Source organism: Garra rufa, chromosome 12 (assembly GCF_049309525.1).
Source record: "Garra rufa chromosome 12, GarRuf1.0, whole genome shotgun sequence".
NCBI lineage: Eukaryota > Metazoa > Chordata > Actinopteri > Cypriniformes > Cyprinidae > Garra > Garra rufa.
Genome location: NC_133372.1, coordinates 10,389,425 through 10,414,429, shown reverse-complemented (window position 1 = coordinate 10,414,429; position 25,005 = coordinate 10,389,425). Strand labels below are relative to the sequence as shown.

Below are 25,005 nucleotides of genomic sequence, written 5' to 3'. Positions count from 1 at the left end.
TTGACACATCCATCAGTTTGTCCAGTAATGCATTTTAAATGCAAGTCTATGGAGAGATTGCACACCACAACTAAAAGATGAAAATATGAAACAATCACACTGATGCAACAGTATAATAACATGATGTAACTCAGAGTAAAACACTTTTTAGTGGAGCAAATCTTGAGTCAGGGTTCTTACGTTTAAAAACGTTATTTGAAAATTTGATAAATTCAAAAATATTTCTCGATTTAATTTAGTTTAGCTTAACTTCTTGTACTAAAATTGCACTATAAAACTAAATAATAGTATTAATAATAATGACTAAAAATGACAAAAACTCAAAAAATAAAGTTACAAAGACTTTATCTAAAATTAAAATTAAAACCAAAAACTAAAAAAAACTGATTGAAATATTCATAAAAACTATAATAGTATCTCAATTATACTAAAATACACTGCTTAGCATAGACATTTCATCTTGGTTCATCATCTTTTATTGTAAGATGTGTCAAAATTATTTTCTGGATTAATCGGACACCCTAAGCATTAGATAAACGTTTTATTTAACCCCAGAATATTCCTTTTACAACAACACTTGCCAAACACTACAGCTGTAGGGTGCATCCTTGGGCACTAGGAGACAGTATTTTATGGAGGAAACTCATCATTCATACAGCCCATACTTACAAGACTCTTATAGGGGACCATGCCCTACCAAAACAAAGATAAACATCACTAAAACATCAGTCATTGGAAACAGATTGTTAGTTTGGCCCTGTAAACGAATAAAAAACTGAAGTGAAAGCACTATGTAAGGAAAGAAGGATGAGAACAACAGAAGCAGAAATGATACTGAAAATGGAGATTAAAATTAAAGTATAAAAAGAAGAGCAAACCTGTGCGTGAACCAGCGCATCGTTGAAAAGAATGAACCAGTTGACTGAAAAACGGCCTGCGTTTTGAAGAGTCAAAGCCTTGTTGCTGCTCTCGCAGATCAGACGACGGGACGGTTTACGAAGAGAGTCCTGAAAGAAAAGGAGAACTCTTAACTGACAGTCCAACTTCATCCACGTTCTAGCTCTTCTCCACAAGTGCACTGAAATAAAACCATTTGCTCAGCAGGAAGAGCACCTGGCTGTCTGGTGTGCATTAAACTGATTGGCATTTGACAGGTAAAGTGCTGCTAAGGGCCTGACAGCAGCAGGGTGACTCACGGTCATCTTTCCGGGGAAGCTCTTCCAGAAATGGAGCGTGTACTCGGCTTCCTTCCTCCTCCGTTTCAGGTGAAGAGCCATGGATTCATATTTTGCACAGGCATCTTGCAGCTTCTGATAATCCACAGAACTCTGTCACAAAGACAGCAAAATGAGATTTATGCAGTGATGGTGTGTTGAGTGATAGACTACAATGACACTTTTTATTACACACACATATACACAAATAGAGAATAACCCAACAGACTTGAATAAGCAAAAACAAACTATATAAACAATTAAGCAAAAAAAAAAAAAATCTAGAAATATAGCTGCAAGTAGTGATTACCAGGGTTCAAGCTCTTTAAGGCATTTACGCACGTATATAAAAAAAAAGACATTACATATTATTTAGCCAGCTTGTAACCAACTACAATCAATGATTTCAAAAAGCATTTTTGGTAAATATAGATAATTTGCTACAGAAATATGATGTTTTTCAACTTTTATGACTGTTATAGTGGCAGTTGTGATCTGTGAACTCCCTAAAACTTTGCATGCTTGTTTAGAATCACCTGTCACATGTGTTCACCAAGTTTTGTGAAGTTTTGAGTTTCCATTTAGGCTTTATAGGCTTTTGGGCATATTTAGACAGGCCCCTTTTCTAAACGACTCCATCATAGCTTCCCAAAGAGTAAATTTCATCGTTTTTTGGATAATTATTTACCTGGAAAGTCCAGAGAATTGTACTGCAGTGTTATTTTCCAGATTGAGCACAAGAACTAGGACTAGTTTGCAATAGTACATTTCTCATATCTTCTCAATGATTTAACAAATGGTTTGATTGACAGCAGTGGGCTTAGAGGCAAAGTCATTCGGAACAAGGAGGTCTAATATATGATACTAATATCATTTGTATCTGTGAAAAACCACACAATATACAATCATTTACGCACTTAAAAAATACGGTGGCCATGTTTTTTGAGATACACACATGTCCTTAAGCACTTTGGACCAAGACCGTGTGTACCAATTATCACGTCAATAGGACAAACAGTTATTAGTTATGGGCATGTTTTTTCCAATATTACAGTCCCACCAAGTGGCCAAGCTCCATGACTTTTTTCACGTGACCTCAGATTCAGCTTGAAGATATCCCATTCCGTTTAAAAATTATAGTCATTTTAGTGAAGGTGTCCCTTTAGTGAAGGTCAGTCGAAAGTACACATTTTTTCGGATAGTTATTTAAATTCACTCTCCAGACAATCTTCCTGCACTGGTTTGGTTCCAATTGGGCAAAAGTAGCTTTTTCAAAAAAAAAAAAATGCAAACTACCCAAAAAATGCATTCTGCCAAATGGGTGAGCCAAAAATTCCAACGACATAAGACACTTAAGCCTGTGACGAATGGTTGAGGAGTTATGAGCGATTTCATACTTTTGATCGCTGTAGCGCCCCCATCAGGCCAACTGGGGTGAGCCTTGATGACACTGTTGGCAGTGTGAGTGCTACCATCCCTCCAAGTTTCAAGTCTCTGCGACTTACGGTTTGGTCTGTGTGATCAGTTTTACGTAGAAACTTTAATTGATATAGAAATTAATAAATAAGCAATAAATACATAAGCAATTAGCAAATGTATAAATAAATGAGCAAAAAATACATACACACACACAAATAACTAAAAAAATAAAGGTAGTCTGATCTTAAAAAGGTACTTTCTGTTTTCCGAAAAACATGAGGTGTTACTGTGTTACAAGTGAGTACTCACCACCTCATAGCAGGTAGCCAGTTTGAGCAGCAGTCGTCCATATTCATGCAGGTGTTTTATGGGCAGGTAAAAGAGATGTGCCAGAACATCCGCTAAGGGCAAACCCTCTTCAGAACATTCAGACAACTTCTGAATAACCTCGGCTCCTTTGCCAAACACATCACTTCAAACAGAGTCCGAAAGAGAGTCTTAATATGCATGTTAATAGAATTCAATCTGTAATCATGTAAGGATGAATGCATGAGCAATAGCAAATAATTCCCTTGTGTTACATGTGGAATTCTAGGATAGCAAAGGCTTAGGAAAAGTATTTGGGACAGGGTCAAACACACACACATATACTACTTACTGGCAAGGTTTGACAAGAGCTTGAAATCCTCCCATAACTAAGAGATCACCAACTGCAGAACAGTACCTTTATGACACAATTAGAAGAATAAGACATTATTACAACTAGAAAAATGAGCTGACTTGAGATAGATGATACAAGATTATTGAGCATTAAATTACCATCACTTTTACAATAATTCTTTATTACCAAATACATACATACATATATATATATATATATATATATATCTTATAAATGAATGTATAGAGATTGCAGCCACAAAGATAACTTTCTTGTTAATTAATTAATGCATTGACAGCACAGATTTTCATGACTTTTTAAAGGGATAGTTCACCCAAAAATGAAAATTCTGTCATTAATTACTCACCCTCATGTCGTTCCAAACCCGTAAGACCTTCGTTCATCTTCAGGACACAAATTAAGATATTTCTGATGAAATCTGAGAGACCCTGCATAAACAGCAACGCAACTGACATGTTTAAAGGTAGTAGGGACATCATTACAATAATCCATGTGACATCAGTGGTTCAAATGTAATTGATATGGGAGAGAAGAAATTGTTGAATAAAGTTTTCTTTTGCGCACAAAAACTATTCTCGTTGTTTCATAACATTACGGTTGAACCACTGATGTCATAGGGACTATTTTAATGATGTCCCTACTACCTTTCTTGGCCTTGAACGCATTAGTAGTGTCAGAAAGCTCCCGAATTTCATCAAAAATATCTAAATTTGTGTTCGAAAGATAAAAGAAGGTCTTACAGGTTTGAAACAACATGAGGATGAGTAATTAAAGACACAATTTCACTTTTGGGTGAACTACCTCATTAAGGCTCTGATTTAAATTACTTCAATAAAATAAAATAATTAATAAAATCTGCTTGCTAATTCCAGGTTTCCAAGTATGTCACACACTCAGAACTGAAGAAGAAGAAGAAGAAGAAAACTGCCTAAAAAATATCAGATTCTGAATCAAAGTCTCTGCCTCCTAAAAATGAGGCCAACACCTTAAAAGAAATCTCGAGGCTGCGTTTGAACTTACGTTTATTTTGAGCTTAAAGAACCAACTGAGGTTCCGTCTGATTAAACACATTTGAGGATTTTCAATTATACATCATATTAGAAGTATAAAATCTATTTGATACCAGAATATATTACTTTTAAATTCAAAGTTAATTCAGTTCAGCTCTATAGAGAATATAACTTGCTGAAAAAAGCGCGAAATTCAGGAACATAAATTACAATAATCTGATTTTAAGATTAACTATGTTCATCTATTTGGTCTAAAGATGAGCATTTGTGGTTAAAAAGTTTATACTTTTTTTATTTTTTTAAGAAAACGACAGATCACTTCGATAGATAAAACCCTTACTCCTCGACTGGGATTGTGTAGAGCCCTTTGAAGCTGCATTGAAACTACAGTTTGGAAAGACATGAACATCTTGGATGACATAGGAGTGAGTAAATTAGACATAATAGGACAATTTTATTCTGAAAGTTAACTAATCCTTTGATGTCTTTGACATCACAACCATGACAATTTTGAAATGACTCATTTTTGCAGCTATGCTCCAATAAATGGCCCAGATGGTCTGGTAGGGAATGTTTTGCATTGTGAATTTTAGAGAATGTCTCCACTGTAAACTTAGATGAGAGTTTAAATCCTGTTTTGCATGATATGTTTTCTGTCATTAGCATGGAGTAAAGAAACAACCAACGTTTGCTATTCCATCTGCTGTGGTCATCACCAAAGTAACCACTTTATGCCTTCAGATTCTTTAATTGTGTGTGCTGAATACTTACTCTGTATATGTGTCCAGGAACAGATGTGCATCATCTAGAATAACAAGACCTCGGATATCACGTGAACGCTGCAGGAAGGAGGTCAGAGAGGCCGAGTTTTGACCCGTGAGCTGAGACAGCCGGCCCAATCGTCCAATCAGATTCTGCAAAAGCCCTGCAGAGGACTGACCAAGTGCAGAGCTTAGGGAGTCTAAAAGTAAAAAAAAAAATAGATATATTATTGTTGTTGTTCACATTTTGAATTATATTCTATTTTTATACTTTCTCTTTAATTTTAGTTCAAAATGTAATAATTTTGTTTTAATTTACTATACAGTATTTATAATTTTATTTATTTATTTATATTATTTTATTTAGTTTTAGTTATTTTCGTATCTTAAAGGAGTAGTTCATTTTCAGAACAAAAATTTACAGATAATGTACTCACCCCCTTGTCATTCAAGATGTTCATGTCTTTCTTTCTTCAGTCATAAAGAAATTGTTTTTTGAGGAAAACATTTCAGGATTTCTCTCCACATAATGGACTTCTATGGTCCCCCCAAGCAGTGTTGTTTTCGTCAACGATGACGATGACGAAATCATTTCGTTGACGCCACTTTTTTTCATGACGATAACGAGGATAAAAATGGCTCGTTGATGACTAAAACATGACGAGACGTGTGTGAGTTTTCGTTGACGAGACGAGAATAGACGAAAATGTTAGTGGGTGGTCCATCAGACGTTTAAAATGCATGACATTTCCGCTTATTGTGCATGCCAATTAAAACTTAAAAAGTATCTGACGCTATGGCAAGCCGTTTTAGCATTAAATACTCTTTGCTATACTAGTATGGCAAGCCGTTTTAGCATTCCATCCTTGTTTGTCTTTCATGTTCTAAAACATTCCTTCATTATTGTAATTATTGGTGAAAATAGTCGATCCGGAAGCTCACATTGTGTTGAACTATAGATCTGCTATTTTCAGAACTTATAAGTGACACTACCCAACAGCAAAATACTTACTGACCTACATTAATTTGTTAAAAGAATACTTTTTTCCCTTTTTTTGACTAAAACTAGACTAAAACCTTTTTGACTTTTCGTCGACTAAAACTAGACTAAAACCTTTTTGACTTTCCGTCGACTAAAATTGGACTAAAACTATCACATGTAGAAGTGACTAAAATTTGACTAAAACTAAGAAGCATTTTAGTCCAAAAGACTAAGACTAAGACTAAATCTAAGATGGTTGTCAAAAACAACACTGCCCCCAAGTTTGAACTTCCAAAATGCAGTTTAGATGCAAAGGGCTCTAAATGATCCCAGCCAAGGAAGAAGTGTCTTATCTAGCGAAACGATGGGTTATTTTCTAAAAACATTTACAATTTATATATTTTTAATCTCAAATACTCATCTTGCCTAGCTCTGTGTGAACTGTTTTCCAGGTATGTCAAAAAACTCCCATCTCATTTTCTCCTCCAACTTCAAAATCATCCAACATCACAGCAGAAGTACCATCCCAGTGTTTACAAAGTGAACGTGCAAATAAGATCAAACACCCTTTACAAAAAAACAGTGATGTAGGATGATTTTGAAGTTGGAAGAGAAAATGAGATGGGAGTTTTTCGACATACCCTAACTGTCATAAACCGGAATACACAGAGTACACACTAGGCTAGACAAGACGAGCATTTGAGGTTAAAGAGTATATAAATTGTAATTTTTTTTTTTTAGAAAATAACTGATCGTTTTGCTTTTCTCGGCTGTGATCGTTTAGAGCCCTTTGAAGCTGCATTTTGAAAGTTCAAACTCGGGGGCACCATAGAAGTCCATTATATGGAGAGAAATCCTCAAATGTTTTCCTCAAAAAACATAATTTCCTTATGACTGAAGAAACAAAGACATGAACATCTTGGATGACAAAGGGGTGAGTACATTATCTGGAAATTTTTGTTCTGAAAGTGAACTACTCCTTTAAATTATACAAAAATGAGAAATGTTGCAACTGGTTGAAATGCAAGTTTTTTTATATCTTATTTAAATTAACATAACATTTACTTTATTTCAATTTTATTTTATTTTTTATGATTTTAGTTTTAGTTTCAGTTAACAATAATAACCCTGTTGCATTCATTAAGGGGGTGTAAAAGACTTATTTTACTTCCACTAGTCTTGCCACTGAACTACACCATACTTATACAACTCATGCAGGGCTATAATGGAGATATGCTTATTAAAAGCCTAAATCATACAAAACAATCATGCACACACTGTCATACCCAGTTTGAGAAGTGGCTGCAGCAGAAGACCATTGATACTGCTGAGTTTGCAGTAATATTTCCTCTCTGCGGCCGCCAGCTCATGCAGACTAGCAATAAAACCCATTACATTACGATCCGTCAACGCCGCACATGTCCGTCCTCCTGCGCACACACTGCTTACATAGCCCAACTACCACAAACACACAGTGAAAAGAGTCATAACGAGTCATGTCAATACAGCAATGTACATGATTCAGTGCACAGTAGTATTCAAAATTATCTGAGAATAATGTTTATTATATACTATAGCAACTTGAAATTATGATGAGGATGATGATGACAAAGTCTTGCTTACATTCATACAAAAGGGCAGCAGCACTGGTTGCTGTGTGTACTCTGCTGTCTGCTCCTCTTCCTCAGTTTGCTCCATCACTTCTTTCACCTGCTGCCCACTGTAGTACAGGATTGGCTGGATACAATCTCCATCAGCCAATAAGAGAGTGTGTTGCTGCCCCGCCCCAATATCCCACACACGAATCCCATCTGACAGCTGCAAAGACAAAAGAGGGCAAACAAAGCAAACCGATCATGAATCAGTATGTTGTCAACAACACAAATTTGGCCACTAGCAAGGGCCTTAATCCACTAAACAGTGGAGCACTGATGACTCAGTTTACTGTTACAGGGTTACGTGACTGCGCATTAAAACGTCATTGATATGTCAACAACATCAAGGACAGTATTCTTATATGATGAATAAAATGTTAAAAAGTACAAAACTGATCTGAAATAATCTTTTTGTAACATTGTAAATAGAGGGTTGGCACTTAACTGCACGGTTAGTGTGCTACTTCTGCTAATTTATGCTGTCTAAACCATGAAAAAACCACATGGAAGCTGCTGAGTCATATAGAGAAGGGCTTAGTAAGCAGGAAAGAGCGCAATATTTTGACAAACTAAAGTTAATAGGTGGTAAAGATAAGTACAATGAGTATTACTTAAGATATTAGCCTAATATTTCACCTACCTGACTGGAAATGATAAGAACAAACATGAATTTTATCATGTTCAAAAAACTGCATTTGTGGTTGGCCGAACTGAACCCTGGTTTGGCCGACCACAAATGCAGTTTTTTGCACTCTTCTCCTTGATTTGTTATAACTTTTGGCAGTCTATAGTACTCCAAATGTTTTTCCCAGTCCAACTGATTAGTACAGCCCAAAACATGACAATAATTGACCGTTTTTACAGCAATAATCTGGAAAATTTGAGAGTTTTGTCGATTCAGTGACATTGTTTACATTTAATTCCGCCAATATCAATATCCATTGATGAAGCGTTGTGCAAACAATCTGTATCTTTATTGAATTGCGACTTTATTCACAATTTCTTCCCTTCCGTGTCAATCTTCGATGTGCTTTCATGAGAGTACCAATTGAAATTGTTGAATAAAAGTATTTTTGTTTTCTTTGCGCACAAAAAGGATTCTTGTAGCTTCATAAATTAAAGGGATAGTTCACCCAAAAATGAAAATTAGATTTTTGTCTGCTTACCCCCAGGGCATCCAAGATGTAAATGACATTGATTCTTCAGTAAAACACAAATGAAGATTATCCTGATTGTTGTAACCGATTAAAAACTAAAAGATCACGTTTGCTTGCGTGAACTCATCTGGGACTGTTGACTTTTCACCGACTCCCAACTTTTGAGCCTGATCGACTGAAGTTACGGTTGCTTGCTCTTCATCACGCACCGGCTGTTGTGAACATGCTCAGGACAGTTGGACATTGTGGTGAATCAGAGGTAAAAGAAAATTACATAAATACTGTTCAGTTTCTTGCACAGACAGATTGCTTCGTGTGTTTAGACCTTAACCATCACGAGCCGCACAGTTTAAATTGGTTTTGTCTGTGTATGTTTTTCCCATTGACTGCCATTATATGACTGACAGACTGCAATGGTTTGAGTTAAAAATCTTTGTTTGTGTTCTACTGAAGAAACAAAGTCACCTACATCGTGGATGCCCTGGGAGTAAGCAGATAAACATAACATTTTCATTTTTGGGTGAACTATCCTTTTAAGTTTAAGCCACTTGTTTCACATGGACTATTTTATCTATGTCATTGTTACCTTCCTAGGCCTTGAATGTCATCAAAAACATCTTAATTTGTGTTCTGAAAACAAACAAAGGTCTTACGGGTTTGGAATGACATGAGTGTGAGTAATTAATGACAGAATTTTAATTTTGGACATTTTCGACCTATCCCTTTAAAATCACTATTAAAAATAATCCATTTGAAATTGTAATTTTTTCGTTTTTTTCTGCTTTATGCCCATGTATGCATATACCTTGGTTAAGTGAGGAAGAGTGATGGGTGTTTCCATGTGTCCCAGCTGTCCAGAAGCGTTGCAGCCCCAGGAGAACACCTGCCATACACATACACAAAGACACTCATTAGAAGGCTTACACTAATACAGACTCACCGCTCAAGAGCAAGAGAAGTGTGTCACCTGTGATTGGGCAGTCAGGGCAAGTGAGTGATGAGCACCTGCAGCCACTCTCAACACCTCTTTACCATTCAAACTCTTTACACAGACAGGCTGCGGTCTGAAAAGAAAGAAAAAGAAAAATTACCACATTATATTCTTCTGTGATGCATCTAATGAGTCCTCATTTTAGCAGAGCACATTTTAAAGCACTTTTTAGCACATTCCATTTTAAAGCCTTGGAATCTTATGTAACTCTTAAGTTGTTAGGGAAGAGTGTCTCCAAGTCTCCTTGGGAGGATTCTGACCTAGAAAGGAGGTCTCCATGTCCAAGTTGCCCTTCCTGGCCACATCCCCAGCTCCACACCTCTGTCTGCAAAGAAGGCAGGTGGGCATCGGCTTCAGGTATGCCTCCGGCGGCGAGCGGGATGGCCCGTGCACGGGGGCGACTCGTTCGGCGCAAAAGACGTGGAGACACTACAAGAGCAGCAACGAGAAAGAGAATAAACAACACAAAATTCAAAGAAATTTCAGAACATCACTAACTAGAGGCAAACCACAGTCCAAAATAAGAACTCAAATGACAGATCATAAGAAACTGCAACTCATGGCAGTTTGTTCCTCATTGAATATGTATTAGTTCAGTTCTGCCATATAAACACAAACAAACAGCATAGGGAAAATTCATATGAATCATTTAACAGCACAGACGCAGACCCACAGACTTGGCCAACTCCAATTCAACTCTCTACAAAACACACACACACACATGCACACACAAATAAACACACACAGACTGCTGCCGTGCTGAGTTATGTTCCAGCCCCACTGGGGTCCATCTGTCACACAAGTGGGGGTGAGGAGATGAAAAAGGTGTGTGTGTTGCAGGTAGCTGGACACCATTGTCTTCTCTAGCCTGTGTATCAGGCTTCAGCAGATTCATGAACTCAGACAAACACACCAGGTTGTGGTATCCTGGAGTCTCATGAGCAGAAAGACCTCAAAAAGTCCTCACATCACAAGTGTCTAACTAGGCAAACTAAATGTAAATTACTTCAAGCACATTTAAAGCAGAAAGAGAGCAGAAAGTTTCTTACACCTCTGGAGACTAGAACTTGTTTTGATTACGTATATCATAAGGGGGAAATATATTCATGTATCTACAACCTGTTTGTCAACTAAAACAAGAAAGACTACTTTTTACAAAAGTTGAATTGCACAAAATGTCCACACATGACTTGAATTCATATTTCTCCCCAAAACAAGAAATTGTATTTTGAATGAGTAAAATGAAGATGTTTTGGAAATTTTAAATTAACTCGATAATTGTGTACATTTTCACCCAAATTCAATGAATATATAATATTTCAATTTTATTAATACGTTTTCAAATAGTTGTCTTTAAACATTTAAACTATTCAAAGTTGTAAAAGTCTTGCATACTCACAATTTATTTGTTCATCCAAATTCAATGATTACCGTCATGTGAAAAAATAAAATTCATATATAAATGATTTCAATTTTAATAATTAGTTTTACACATTTACACTACCATTCAAAGTTTCGAAAGTCTTGCATTGCATACAATTTATTTGTTCAGAAATACAGTACAACAGTAATATTGTGAAATATTATTATAAATCACAATAACTTTTGTACAATAAATTTTCTATTTGTATTTTTAAAATGTAATTTGTTACTGTGATGGCAAAGCCATTGCTCCGGTCTCTTCAGTGTCACATGATCCTTCAGAAATATTTCTAAAATGCTGATTTATTATCAGTGTTGTACTGCTTAGTATTTTTTTCAGTGCTCAAGATACATCTTAATATTATCAATATTTAAAAATGTTTGTGGAATCCTACACTTTTTTTTTAGGATTTTTGATAAACAGAAAGTTAAAAAGAACAGGAATAATTAAATTTAAAAAAAAATTGGCTACACTTTAATTTAAGGTGCCCTTGTTGTTACAGTGTAATTATACAATTCAACACTGAGTAATATTAATCAGCAACATGTATTTTCTATAGGGTTTGGTTTAGGTTTAGTTGCATGTAATTGGCCATAATTTACTGTTATTACTATAATAATTACATCTATCAAGGATACCGTAAAGATGTTACCAAAAAAAGACTTTTAGTAGTGTAAATTGTGAGATATTTACAGTTAAGGTCAAAAGTTTGCATACACCTTGCAGAATCTGCAAAATGTGAATTATTTTACTAAATTAAGAGGGGTCATACGAAATACATTTTATTTTTTTTTATTTAGTACTAACCTGAATAAGATATTTCACATAAAAGACGTTTACATATAGTCCTCAAGAGAATATAATAAATGATAATAGTTGATTTTATAAAAACTGCCCCATTCAAAAGTTTACATTGATTCTAAATACTGTGTTGTCACCTGAATGATCCACAGTTGTGTGTTTTTTTTTTTTGTTTAGTGATAGTTGTTCATGAGTCCCTTGTTTGTCCTGAACAGTTAAACTGCCCACCGCTCCTCAGAAAAAATCTTCATGTCACACAAATTCTTTAGTTTTTCAGCATTTTGGTATATTAGAACCCTTTCCAACAATGACTGTATTTTTTTAAATCCAAATTTTCCCATAGAGGACAACTGAGGGACATACACTATGCAATCAAGTGTATGTAAACTTTTGAACAGGGTCATTTTTATAAATTCAACTATGATTTCTCTTGTGGACTTTATGTGAACATCTTTTATGTGAAATATCTTATTCAGGTCAGTACTAAATAAAAAAATAACTTGCATTTTGTATGATCTTTATTATTTTGGTAAAATAATTAACATTTTGCAGATTCTGCAAGGTGTATGTAAACTTTTGACCTCAACTGTAATAACATTATAGAAAAATGCAACACTGCTTATTTTTTTTTTGTATTAAAGTATTACTATGTTTTTAATATAGATAATCACCACTGCCAATGAGAATTACAAAAACAACTGTAAAATAAAAAACCTAAAGTAACGTCCGAATGCATTACAGTAAGAATTAGGGTGTAAAATGTGCTTAAATGTCATGAAAACAATCACAATGCAAAAAAAATGCTTGGTACAAAATTTTTGAGCTGAAATATAGACAAGTGTCTGTGAGATTCATCCATAAATCTACCTCTAAATCTAAAACTATTTACAACTGCAACTACACAAAAATACCTTCAATTGTTGCGTTGGATGCCGACTCCTTCACCTCAAACTCTGCAAAGTCTGTAACCATGGCAACAGCAATATATGGGAAACTTATCCACAAGTGCCTCTGGCAGAAATTTGAAGAGCCGTGGCAATACAACCAATGCCATTAACAAACACATTACAGTAAGCAAAAATTGGCCAGGCAGCGATTTGCAGGGTTTTAACTTTGAACTGACTAAACTAAGTCTTAACACACTGCACAGGATTATGATTACATTTCACATATTCAGCTAATCAAAGAATACATTCATAGCAATCATTCCTCTGGTTCTTATGCATCTAAACGGCAGTACAGACTCTCTACACTCAGATGATTAAAAAAGCAGACCATTTTCGTTAAATATTTATGACATTTGTCACAAAAAGAAATGGAGTTGTTAGTTATTCATAGCCTCTGCAGCAGAAACACCAAGCGAGCTATGAGCTGATGGATGAGAGAGGCAAAACTTCGCAAGGCACTCATCAACTAGTCCATGCTAGTGAAAACTCAAGCATAGTCACACATGCCCATGCAGACTTACGGAGACGGTACACTGGGTGTAAGAGAAGGAGAGCGTGTGTACCCTGAGACAGCAGACCAGGCAGGGACAGGCGACGACTGAGCTCCGCCTCCTCCTCTCGGATGTCTCCCAGGCTGGAGCTTTTCTTCCCCTGCATGGGCTCCTCCAGACGGAGCCTCTCCTCTACTCGCTCACGGCCTTCTCCTGGAACCTGGAGCACAAAAAACACATCATAGCTGGATTATTATTTTCAGTTTCTTTTCCAATAAAAGTACTAAGGGTAAAAACTGTACAAGTATATAGAAAATGTACTGGTTTGATGTTTAAGGAGATGTAAACATACTGTATAAAATTTGGAAAATACACTTACCCAGTAACCAATCACTTTTCTCAGAGAGAGAGCTTCATATGTGGACACTACACGTTCCCCCACTGCAGAGGCACAGGACACCACCAAATTGTTCAATGCGGAGCCCATTGGAGTCACAGACTGGGCGACCGGGATCAAGGGGTCAGAGGTGAAATGATCAGCATGGTCACTGGAGAGCTGTCATAGGACAGATATGAGCTGGACATTAGAGACCTTCAATTGTGCATTTAGTAGCAATTAAACACTATGATTCATAATGGCTTGGAATAGTCAACTAGCTGGATAGTGATTTAAAAAAATAAAATTGTCGATATTTTTAACTATACTATTTGTTAAAAGTAAAGCTGTCAAGTCAACTTGATAAGAGTTAGCTGTTTATATCAAATTTGGATGCAGATATTCAAATACAGTTGATGTCAAAAGTTTACATACTGTACACCTTGTAGAATCTGCAAAATGTTAATTATTTTACCAAAATAAGAGTAATCATACACATTGCATGTTATTTTTTATTTAGTACTGACCTTAATAAGATATTTCACATAAAAGACGTTTAAATATAGTGCACAACAGAAAATAATAGTTGAATTTATAAAAATGACCCCTTTCAAAAGTTGACATACACTTGATTCTTAATACTGTGCTGTTACCTGAATGATCCACAGTTGGGATTTTTTAGTTTGTTTGTTTAGTGATCGTTTTTCATGAGTAAGTGACCAACAATGACTATGATTTTGAGATCCATCTACTTACACTGAGGACAACTGAGGGACTCATATGCAACTATGATAGAAGATTCAAACGCTTACTGATGCTTCAGAAGGAAACACAATGTATTAAGAGACTTAAAACTTTTTGAATTTGATCAGAGGAAATTCTTCTGGGAGACATGTAAGTATCTTTTGTAGCTTCTGAAGGGCAGTACTAAATGGAAAAAATATAATATTTAGGCAATATAAGAAAAATGTACACATCTTCATTCTGTTCAAAAGTTTACACCCCTTGCTCCTAATACATTGTTTTTCCTTCTGAAGCATCAATAAACATTTGAACCTTCAGTAATAGTTGCATATGTGTCCCTCAGTTGTCCTCAGTGTGACAAGATGATCTCAAATTCATAGAGTCATTGTTGGAAGGGGTTCAAATACACAAATGAAAAACTGAAAACCAAATGCTGAATCCTGAAAAACCAAAGACTTTGTGGGACCTAAATTATTTTTCTGAAGAGCAGCGGGCAGTATAACTGTTCAGGACAAACAAGAGACTCGTGAACAGCTATCACTAAACAAACAAACAAACAAAAAACAGCTGTGGATCATTCAGGTAACAACGCAGTATAAAGAATCAAGTGAATGTACTTTTTTTACGTGGTGATTTTTATCAATTTTACTATTATTTTCTCTTGTGGACTATATGTAAACGTCTTTTATGTGAAATATCTTATTCAGGTCAGTACTAAATAAAAAATAACACACATTTTGTATGACCCCTCCTATTTTGATAAAATAATTAACATTTTGGAGATTCTGCAAAGTGCATGTAAACTTTTGACTTCAACTGTAAATATACTAATGTTCAAAATTTAGGGAAGTTTTTTTTACTTTTATTTTGTAAAGACGCATTATCAGCCAGAAATGTAATAGTGGTACAAGTTTACTACCCAACACATTTTTTTCAACTAGATCACACTATTTTATAAAGAAAAAAGTTCAATTAAATATACTGAAAGTTAAAATTCATGTAAATAAATCTAACAAAACTGGCGTTCATATATCAACTTAATGCTTGGTGGACTTTGTGTTTAAGACTAACCTGAGCAGAATGAAGTGTGCTGGGAGTCTTAGTGGTGTGCTCTGCCAGTGCATGATCAGAAAGTCTCTTAAGGTAGGCTTTCACTGCCTGTTCATCGGGATAAGGGGAGGACTTCCCTCCAGTGGCTCTACAGCTGTCCAGCTCAGGGGTGCTGGTCTCTGCGGCTTCAACACAAACCTCTCCATTTGTGGTCGGACCATCAAGCTCCGCTGAGTCTTCTATGGCTGGTTCTACAGGTTCTTGGCTAGATGCAGGAACCTGATTTTGGGGTTCAGAGGCTGGTGTGCTCTCAGGAGGAGGTGTAGAGGGTGATTTTGGGATCTGGCTAGGCATGGATGTAACTGGTTCTGTAGGAGAGCTCTTGCCTTGCTTCCCCCTTGAGCTCTGATCTGGGCTGCCCTCTGATGCAGACCTGGTCTCACTGCAGTCCAGCTCAACACCTAGTGGACAATGATGGCCATCAGAGATAATAACGTGGTCTTCTTTGTCTGTCATAGTGTACAGCAACTGATGACACTGACCACATTTGTCTTGAGGTTTCCGAGGCTCCTGCGGAGGGAGGAGACAGCGCACCAGAGCCAGGCTGTGAGCAGCTCCACAGGCCACCTGCAACACGTGCCTTCCCGCCAGGTGTTCTACCTTCTGGGGCTTCCAGACAGGAAACGTTGAAGTGTTCAAGCCCAGCTGGCACCCACTTCCCCAAGCCCAGACTTCATGTTTAGCTGAAAGAGCCAAAGTGTGCTGATCCCCACACGCCACCTCCAGGATCTTCACCGTCTGAGGGGGTGTGGCCTCAGGGTCGAGAACACCAACAGGGGTGGGGTTAGGGATAAAAGAGAGTCCTGATAGGCCACACTGGCCATGAGCGTTTTCTCCCCACATGTGCACACCTCCATCTTCTGTCACGACTCCACTGTGGGCGAAGCCAGCAGCCACAAAAACAACACGTTGTTCGCTAAGAACCGCTTCCAAAATGGGTTCGGTCACTACTGATGATGGCTGGTTTTGTTTCCATGGCAGCTCGCCAAAGCTGTAGACTTGACCCCCTAAATAGAGTACATAAATTATTACATTTCTGGATTGAAGTATTAATGAAAAATGTATGAGAAGCAACAGTCAATAGTCTTTTCATAACCTTCTGTTTTAAGCAGTGGATTTCCACCAGGAGGCCGGTGCCAGCTAGGGGACTTTAGTAAACTTCCAAATGGGCCATGGGATGGCTTAAAAAATTTTTTATTAATTATATTAAAATAATATAACTTAAGGGGAGACACTGCAGGCAAAACACAGCTCTTTCATGCACTTGTCAAATTTGAGATTTTGGGCTTTTTGGTTTTTCATAAAGTGTTTTTTTAGACTAGTGGAAAGAAAACATCCAAAAGACACTGTTAAGTGTTTCTTTTATAGCAGTTTATCTATTTGTGTCAATAGGTTTCAATTACAATACACATTTCTTAAGGCCGTTTTCCCAAAATGAGTTTTTTCTCCTACACTGAGCCATAAATCCACTTCAGTAGCACTTACACACACCAAACTTTACTTTTATATTCCTGTCTATATCCTGAAGGTTTTTACAGAGGGATTTGTTCATATATAATTTGCTCGATTTTATACATTTTATTCCTCAAAAATTTTTTAAAAAATATAGTGTTTCCTGTCTGTTTGTCTGTCGTGACGAAATGAGATACCCAAAATCCCCTCTGCAAAAACTTTTGACTCTAATATATCAAAAAAAATTAAACAAGAATTTTGAAACTGACTTCATCCAGTGTTTAGATTTTTGTGCTAGAAATGTATGCAAATTAGCGCATATTTCATTAAATAATGCCTCATTTGCATATTTAAACCTAACATTTTAGAAAAATTGTAATACAAAAAATGTTTGCAGTTATCAATGTAATCAATCAACTGGGTAAGTAAAGTCATAACTATTAGTTAAAATTTTTACCCTATTCACCTGCAGTGTCTCGCCTTAAAGGCATAGTTCACCCAAAAATGAAAATTCCATCATTAATTACTAACCATCATGTTATATCAAAACCGTAAGACCTTTGTTCATCTTCGGAGCACAAATTAAGATATTTTTGATTAATTTCAAGAGTTTTCTGACCCTGCATAGAAAGTATTCTTCAATAAATTATGGTGGAAATACTGATTTTACAATGTCCTTACTCACTTTCTGGGCCTTGAACGCGTTACTTGTGTTGCTGTCTATGCATGGTTGGAAAGCTCTTGAATTTCATCAAAAATATCTTAATTTGGGTTCGAAAGATGAACAAATGTCTTACGGCTTTAAAACTACATAATGATGAGTATTTTTGGGTGAACTAACCCTTTAATTAAAAGGTTAAAAACGCACAAAATCAAGATGTATACTGAAATAATATTTATAATATTTAATATAACATTTAATTTTAAAATTGTAATTCTTGCACTTCTAAAATCGCAAAATAATTAAAAATTTCTAAACTTCCGGTTTCTGTTTATTAAAAAAAAGTTTAAAAACAAGCTGCTTTATCACAATTCCAGTAGAAATGTGACCCTGGACCACAAAACCAGTCATTAGCATGGGTATATTTATGCCAAAAATCATTATGATATTAGGTAAAGATCATGTTCCATGAAGATATTTTGTACATTTCTTACCATAAATATATCAAAACTTAATTTTTGATTAGTAACATGCATTGCTAAGAACTTTTTAAGGCAATTTTCACAACATTTAGATTTTTTTGTATCCTCAGATTCCAGATTTTCAAATAACTGTATCTCGGCCAAATGTTGATGATGATGATGATGATGTATAAATCTCAATTTCAAAAAATTGACTCTTATGACTGGTTTTGTGGTCCACCATCACAAATATCTAAAGGTGCAAACACGGTATTTAGCAAATTTTTGCAGATAAAATCCAGTAATTTCAAAAGTAATCAGTCACTGGGTTTAAGTTGGTCACATGGATTTGTTTATTGCGAGCATACGCTGCAGTTTTGTCATCTACCATCTTAAATGCTTGAGAGTTTTAAAGTCAGGTGGGTTCTGATTGGCTGTCTGAACTGAAACTGAAATTATTCTTTCTGAAACAATGCAACAATATCATTCCTCTGTGTAGTTGTGTGTTGACTTACATATCTCAGAGAATTAGAACAATTATTAAAACTTTAGTTATATAGTTATCATTTTTGGTGTGAACGGCCTTTAGTCAATATGAAGGCAGTCTTAAGAGGCAAAAAGTGTGAAAATCACTGTGAACAAGAAACATTTTTAGCAGTTTTCTTATGAAACAAATATTCAACAACATAAAAGGAAATGTTTTTTTAATCATGTTGTGGAGGCAGCGGGTCACATTAACCCTTGAGAACACCTCGATGTACCCAATCAATAAAGATTCCATTTAATTTATTATTTATTTAATTTATCCTTATTTATTCAATTTATTCATTTTTTAATCTCAGTATATAGTTATATGACTTTCTTCTGTAGAACCCATACAAAGTCAATGAGGTCTAAAACAACACTGGACACCAATAAATTGAACTGCATTGACATTTTTCAAAACATAATTTAAAGTTAAACAGGTTTTGGAATGACATGTGAGTGAGTAATTGATTAATATTTATTTATGGGGTGACCAATCCTGTTAAACTACAATGAACTACTTTCCAAGACTTGTCACAGCTGATGACGTCAGCTTGGCAATTTGTTTCAAAGGCAGATCGTGTTATTAAATTTTAATGAAAGATCACAAAGAAAAACTTTTTTTTTGCATCCAATAAGCAATAAGCAAACAATGTAAATACGGTCAATTTTGCTCATCTTATATGTGACCCTGGACCACAAAACCATAAGGGTACATTTTTTAAAATTGAGATTTCATCATCTGAAAGCTGAATAAATAAGCTTTCCGTTGATGTTTGGTTTGTTATGATACAACTATTTGTGAATCTGTAATCTGAGAAAATCACCTTTTAAAGTTGTCCAAATTAACCATATTACTGATCAAAAAATAAGTTTTGATATATTTATGGTAGGAAATTTACAAATTATCTAAAATTGATCATTTTGACCCATGCAATGTATTTTTGACTGCGTAAGGCTTGTTTAGTGGTCTAGGGTCACTAGAGAGTTGCCCAGATAAATTTGCATGTGTATCGTTAGGGTAATAAAAAATGTATTACCCTCTACAAGCAGAACACCATGTCTAGCTCCAAGGGCAGCCTGGAGAACCGGCCGGGAGAGCAGCAACCTCTCTGGTGTGGTGCTGTAGGAATATCCCCTCCACGTGTGGAGAAGTCCTTTCTCCCCAGAACCGTCCTCCTCACCACAACTAGAAACACAGAGATGAATACACTCTTAGTAAGTCATAAGACAAAAAAATAAGAAGCGTACAAATGCTGCATTGTTCAACATTGCTGGCAGTCTGTCTTTGAACACGCTCACCTTATCTGCTTCTCCATCTCTAAACGTTCCCCATATCACAGCTGTTAGATTTGTTACTGTGGATGATCTTCCTGTGTGAGAACACATGATGTATAATTTCAGATGCTGAATGACAACAAAGGCTTCGGCAATGACTTGTATGTTTAAGCTAATGTTTTATAAAACTAGTCACAAAAGGTACAAAGTCACAGAGGCTACATGTCTTTTTAATTATAATATAAAAAAGTGAAATGCTTTTGAGTTCAGAATTTGTGTCAAGCAAAGACTAACAGTGTAAACACACATGTACACACACTGTTCAGGGCCAAAGGTGACTCAGAGCTGTTATGAAATCATCAGCTGAACTGATAAACATACAACAACAGACTGGGATACAAATACATTTCCAAAATAAATATTATGAACACCTTTTCTTGGTCATTTAAATACAAGCTGTCAAGCCGGTTTAGTTGGTCATAAATATATGACATGCATCTAAGGATCATATACAGCATTCTAATTAATACTATTATTTATCTCATAATGTCTAATGTGAAACTATACATGTCTGATGAGATCAAAGCACAACAAATTTAGAGAAACATCCACGTCGACAGGTGGGGATCATGGTAAATAACTGATGAAGGAAAAACACCACTGTAAAGCCATAAAATACAATACAGTACCTAGTAGACCTAAACAGTTCTAATCGCAATTCTATTCGCTGCTCTAATATCACTCAAGCTAATAAATACGGCGCTTCGTTCATTCTTACCCCGATGTGTCAGATTAAAGATCTCAGATAGACAGAAGCGAATGAGTTCCAGCTTAAAATATCTTGTCAGCTTTTAAAACACTTGATCAGAGAAGTAAAATAAGCCGGTGACAAGAGTAAACATACAGCAGAGCGAAGCTCATGATGATTATGATGATGATAATCGGGTGTGTTGTTATGGTGCTGTTGTGAGCGCTTTAACGGACGGAGAATCAAGAGGGACAAACAAGATAGCGTATTTACGCTTTCGCTTTTTCTACTCGGGCAGGTAGAAGATGAGAAATGAGTTGGTTGCTTGAAATGTTGAGCTGGTTTATTAGCTTTCTAACGTTCGTCGACAGAAACTGTAAAGTGGTTGCAGATTAATAATAATAAATAGACTAATACTTCTCTTGTTGTGTCGATGGAGCTATTATTGTGTATGTAGACTATTTTTCTTAGCAAGCGCTGTAGGCTAAATTACAAGTAGAATGATAATTAAAAATCCTATCAGGATTTATTCTCTTGAATATTCTAGTAGTTAGGCCTGTATGTATAATACAATTTTATATTTAATGTATATATAAATTAGTACAAATAGTTTTTATGTAAACAATCAAGTCACTCAAAAATTGGTCAGTTACCCACATGTGCGGCCATATTGGCAATACTCAGATGTAAACAACAGCATTGATTGCACGATTAATGTACTACTGAATATAGGGCTGCAACTAACGATTATTTTAATAATCGATTAATCTGTCGATTATTTTTTCGATTAATCGATGAATCGGATAAAAAAAAAACAAGGGATTTACAACCCTTTATTCAAAAACAGAACTAAAATCTTTAGAAAGTGCACGAACATGTTGCTCCTTGAACTGTTATAATAATAATAATAAAATAAAAATGGACTAACACAAAAAACATACACATGTATGCTTTACATCTGCCAAATATATAGACTAAATAAACTAAAATTACTATCCGTCAAGACAGCGGCTTGCTGTGGTGTACATGCTGCATGGTTGGCATTTCCCATCAAGAAGCCTCTCAAATTAAATTCCTCAGTGCGCATTAAAAAAGTCATGTGACTTTGCACGCTGGAACGGGATAACTTGACTAACTTTCTGCTACATTCATTCTGCCATGGCGGTGTTTAGTGTCCTGCCATCAGCAGCGACCAGCTGGAAGAGTTCCGCATTCAAATGCACGCAAAACTGGCCTCAAAGCCCCAGCAAAAGTAACTAGAAGCTAAAGTTCGATGACAAACTTTAAATGTTGGCTTGGAGAAGCAAACCGGGCAGCCTTCGGGCAAAAGGGCCAGCCCAGAACACCATAGTGGATTAATATGTGTATTTTAGGTTAAAACGGCTTGCCATACTGGAAGAAGTGATGAGCGCCTGCTTCAAAGCCGCGTTGCGTTGCCGTGCGGTTGAGCCGAAAAGCAGAAATAAGCAAGCATTTAAACTTTTTATTATATGACTGAACTATTATTGTGTTGAATCGCCGGAGTGTTTGTATTAAAATACCTTTAAAAGACGTGCAAATGATTTCTTTGTTAACAGACACATAAATGCAGCCGTGCATCTCATGTTAGTTAAGCCTATGAAAAACGTCATTTGCACCCAATGCAGGTCTTTAAAATATTCTTCTATATTTATTGTGTTGAATCGCTGGAGTGTTTTTATTTAAATGCCTTTAAAAGACGTGCAGTCATGTATAATTCTCAGTCGGACATCTCGGAGCTCATGTCTAACACACTGCTGAATGCAGAGCTTTCTGTATGAAAAAAAAATAGTCACAAACAACTGCATTTAGCTGTTGATATTTTCTAATGGGTGGACTGAATTAGATCGCTGCAATATTGTAATTTTAAAGGCGGTCAAATTTGTGCAAATTATGTCGTTCGTATCCATGTAAACTCGTTGAAAGCAATCTGTACGCGGTGATAGAAATGCTTAGGGGTTTCAATAAATTCGCTCAAACAGCTGAATTCAGGTCTTGATGGGTTTCTAATGGGTATTTACTATTAAATGGCTGAATATTGTAATTTTAAAGGCGTTATTTATATGCATTTTCCAACGAAATCAAAGTGAAAGTAAGTCTCAGCTCGGTAACATGTTCGTTAGTGAAACCTATTGAATAGCTCATTTGCAGCTAATGTAGTTCTTTAAAATATTCTTGTATATTTATTGTGTTGGATCGCTGGAGTGTTTTTATTTAAATGCTTTTAAAAGACGTGCAGTCATGTATAATTCTCATTCAGGTTAGCTCCGACCCGTGAAAGCTCGTCTGTATAACACATTTGCTGAAGACAGTGCTTTAACTTTGAAATAAAACAGATCTCAAAAGGCTGATTTGTTGATGTGTTCTAATGGGTATTTACAAACAAATCGCTGAAATATATTTATTTTAAAGGCGTTCTAATTCGTGCAATTTATGTTGTTTGTGAGCACATGTCGAGAGAGAGAGAAGCCTAGTGCTGACGGCTTGTATAAGCGCTGAAGGGTGCGAGCTTTTCTTTTACAAGAACTACTCACAAACCACTGAATTTAGCTGTTGATATGTTCTAATGGGCATTTAGAGTTAAATCGCTGTAATATTTGAATTTTTAAGGCGGTATTTATTTGTATTTCCACCGATTTCAGAGTGACTGTAAGTAAGAGGTTTGAATCCCGCCTCTTCAGTCGAGAGGTATTGCGCCTTTAGATGGCGCATTTTTTCTCAGCCCATTGAAATCCCATAGAAATTTTTCATGTAAAAAAATTAATATTAAATCAACTGTAAGTCTGATCATTCCAAAAAGATATAGCAACACTTTGGTGACCAGGGCCCAGGGCTCCGCCGAGTTTGGGGCTTGTAGCCTTAAAGCTCTAGGAGGAGTAGCGTATAGAATTTTAGTCTCAGAAGAATTTTAATAATAATAATAATAACTAGAAGCTAAAGTTCGATGACAAACTTTAAATGTTGGCTTGGAGAGCCAAATTGGGCAGCCTTCGGGCAAAAGGGCCAGCCCAGAACACCATAGTGGATTAATAATTGTATTTTAGGTTAAAACGGCTTGCCATACTGGAATAAGTGATGAGCGCCTGCTTCAAAGCCGCGTCGCGTTGCCGTGCGGTTGAGCCGAAAAGCAGAAATAAGCAAGCATTTAAACTTTTTATTATATGACTGAACTATTATTGCGTTGGATCGCTGGAGTGTTTGTATTAAAATACCTTTAAAAGACGTGCAAATGATGTCTTTGTTAACAGACACATAAATGCAGCCGTGCATCTCATGTTAGTTAGTTAAGCCTATGAAAAACGTCATTTGCACCCAATGCAGGTCTTTAAAATATTCTTCTATATTTATTGTGTTGAATCGCTGGAGTGTTTTTATTTAAATGCCTTTAAAAGACGTGCAGTCATGTATAATTCTCAGTCGGACATCTCGGAGCTCATGTCTAACACACTGCTGAATGCAGCGCTCTCTGTATGAAAAAACAAAATGCTCACAAACAACTGCATTTAGCTGTTGATATTTTCTAATGGGTGGACTGAATTAAATCGCTGCAATATTGTAATTTTAAAGGAGTTCTAATTCGTGCAAATTATGTCGTTCGTCTCCATGTATACTCGTTGAAAGCAATCTGTACATGGTGAAGGAATTGCTTAGGGTTTTCAATAAATTCGCTCAAACAGCTGAATTCAGGTCTTGATGTGTTCTAATGGGTATTTACAATTAAATGGCTGGAATATTGTAATTTTAAAGGCATTATTTATATGCATTTTCCACCGAGTTCAAAGTGAAAGTAAGTCACAGCTCGGTAACATGGTCGTTAGTGAAACGTATTGAAAAGCTCATTTGCAGCTAATGTTGTTCTTTAAAATATTCTTGTATATTTATTGTGTTGGATCGCTGGAGTGTTTTTATGTAAATGCTTTTAAAAGACGTGCAGTCATAATTCTCAGTCGGGTAAGTTAGCTCCGGCCCGTGAAAGCTCGTCTGTATAACACATTTGCTGAAGACAGTGCTTTAACTTTGAAATAAAACAGATCACAAAAGGCTGATTTGTTGATGTGTTCTAATGGGTATTTACAAATAAATCGCTGAAATATATTTA

At 36.0% G+C, this 25,005-nt stretch overlaps 1 protein-coding gene across 4 annotated transcripts in view; it reads right to left on the bottom strand.

Moving 5' to 3' along the window:
* Nucleotides 1–21,098, bottom strand: part of als2b (alsin Rho guanine nucleotide exchange factor ALS2 b) — a 37,078-nt gene extending 15,980 nt beyond the window's left edge. Inside the window, exons 1-18 of one of the 4 annotated variants that reach the window (XM_073851511.1) lie at nucleotides 20,919–21,098; nucleotides 20,165–20,235; nucleotides 19,903–20,051; nucleotides 15,725–16,770; nucleotides 13,913–14,089; nucleotides 13,606–13,753; nucleotides 13,007–13,057; nucleotides 10,132–10,300; nucleotides 9,848–9,944; nucleotides 9,686–9,763; nucleotides 7,692–7,886; nucleotides 7,355–7,526; nucleotides 5,097–5,286; nucleotides 3,292–3,357; nucleotides 2,943–3,105; nucleotides 1,197–1,328; nucleotides 879–1,007; nucleotides 670–693 (exon numbers count right to left, since the gene is read on the bottom strand). In XM_073851511.1, coding sequence (XP_073707612.1) covers nucleotides 670–693; nucleotides 879–1,007; nucleotides 1,197–1,328; nucleotides 2,943–3,105; nucleotides 3,292–3,357; nucleotides 5,097–5,286; nucleotides 7,355–7,526; nucleotides 7,692–7,886; nucleotides 9,686–9,763; nucleotides 9,848–9,944; nucleotides 10,132–10,300; nucleotides 13,007–13,057; nucleotides 13,606–13,753; nucleotides 13,913–14,089; nucleotides 15,725–16,770; nucleotides 19,903–20,051; nucleotides 20,165–20,181 — 3,003 coding nt within the window. In that variant the 5' untranslated portion in view covers nucleotides 20,182–20,235; nucleotides 20,919–21,098. The remainder of the gene's footprint in view (nucleotides 1–669; nucleotides 694–878; nucleotides 1,008–1,196; nucleotides 1,329–2,942; nucleotides 3,106–3,291; nucleotides 3,358–5,096; nucleotides 5,287–7,354; nucleotides 7,527–7,691; nucleotides 7,887–9,685; nucleotides 9,764–9,847; nucleotides 9,945–10,131; nucleotides 10,301–13,006; nucleotides 13,058–13,605; nucleotides 13,754–13,912; nucleotides 14,090–15,724; nucleotides 16,771–19,902; nucleotides 20,052–20,164; nucleotides 20,236–20,918) is intronic. The other 3 variants (XM_073851512.1, XM_073851513.1, XM_073851514.1) reach the window with 3 other exon arrangements.
* Between the last annotated feature and the right edge of the window lie 3,907 nt (nucleotides 21,099–25,005).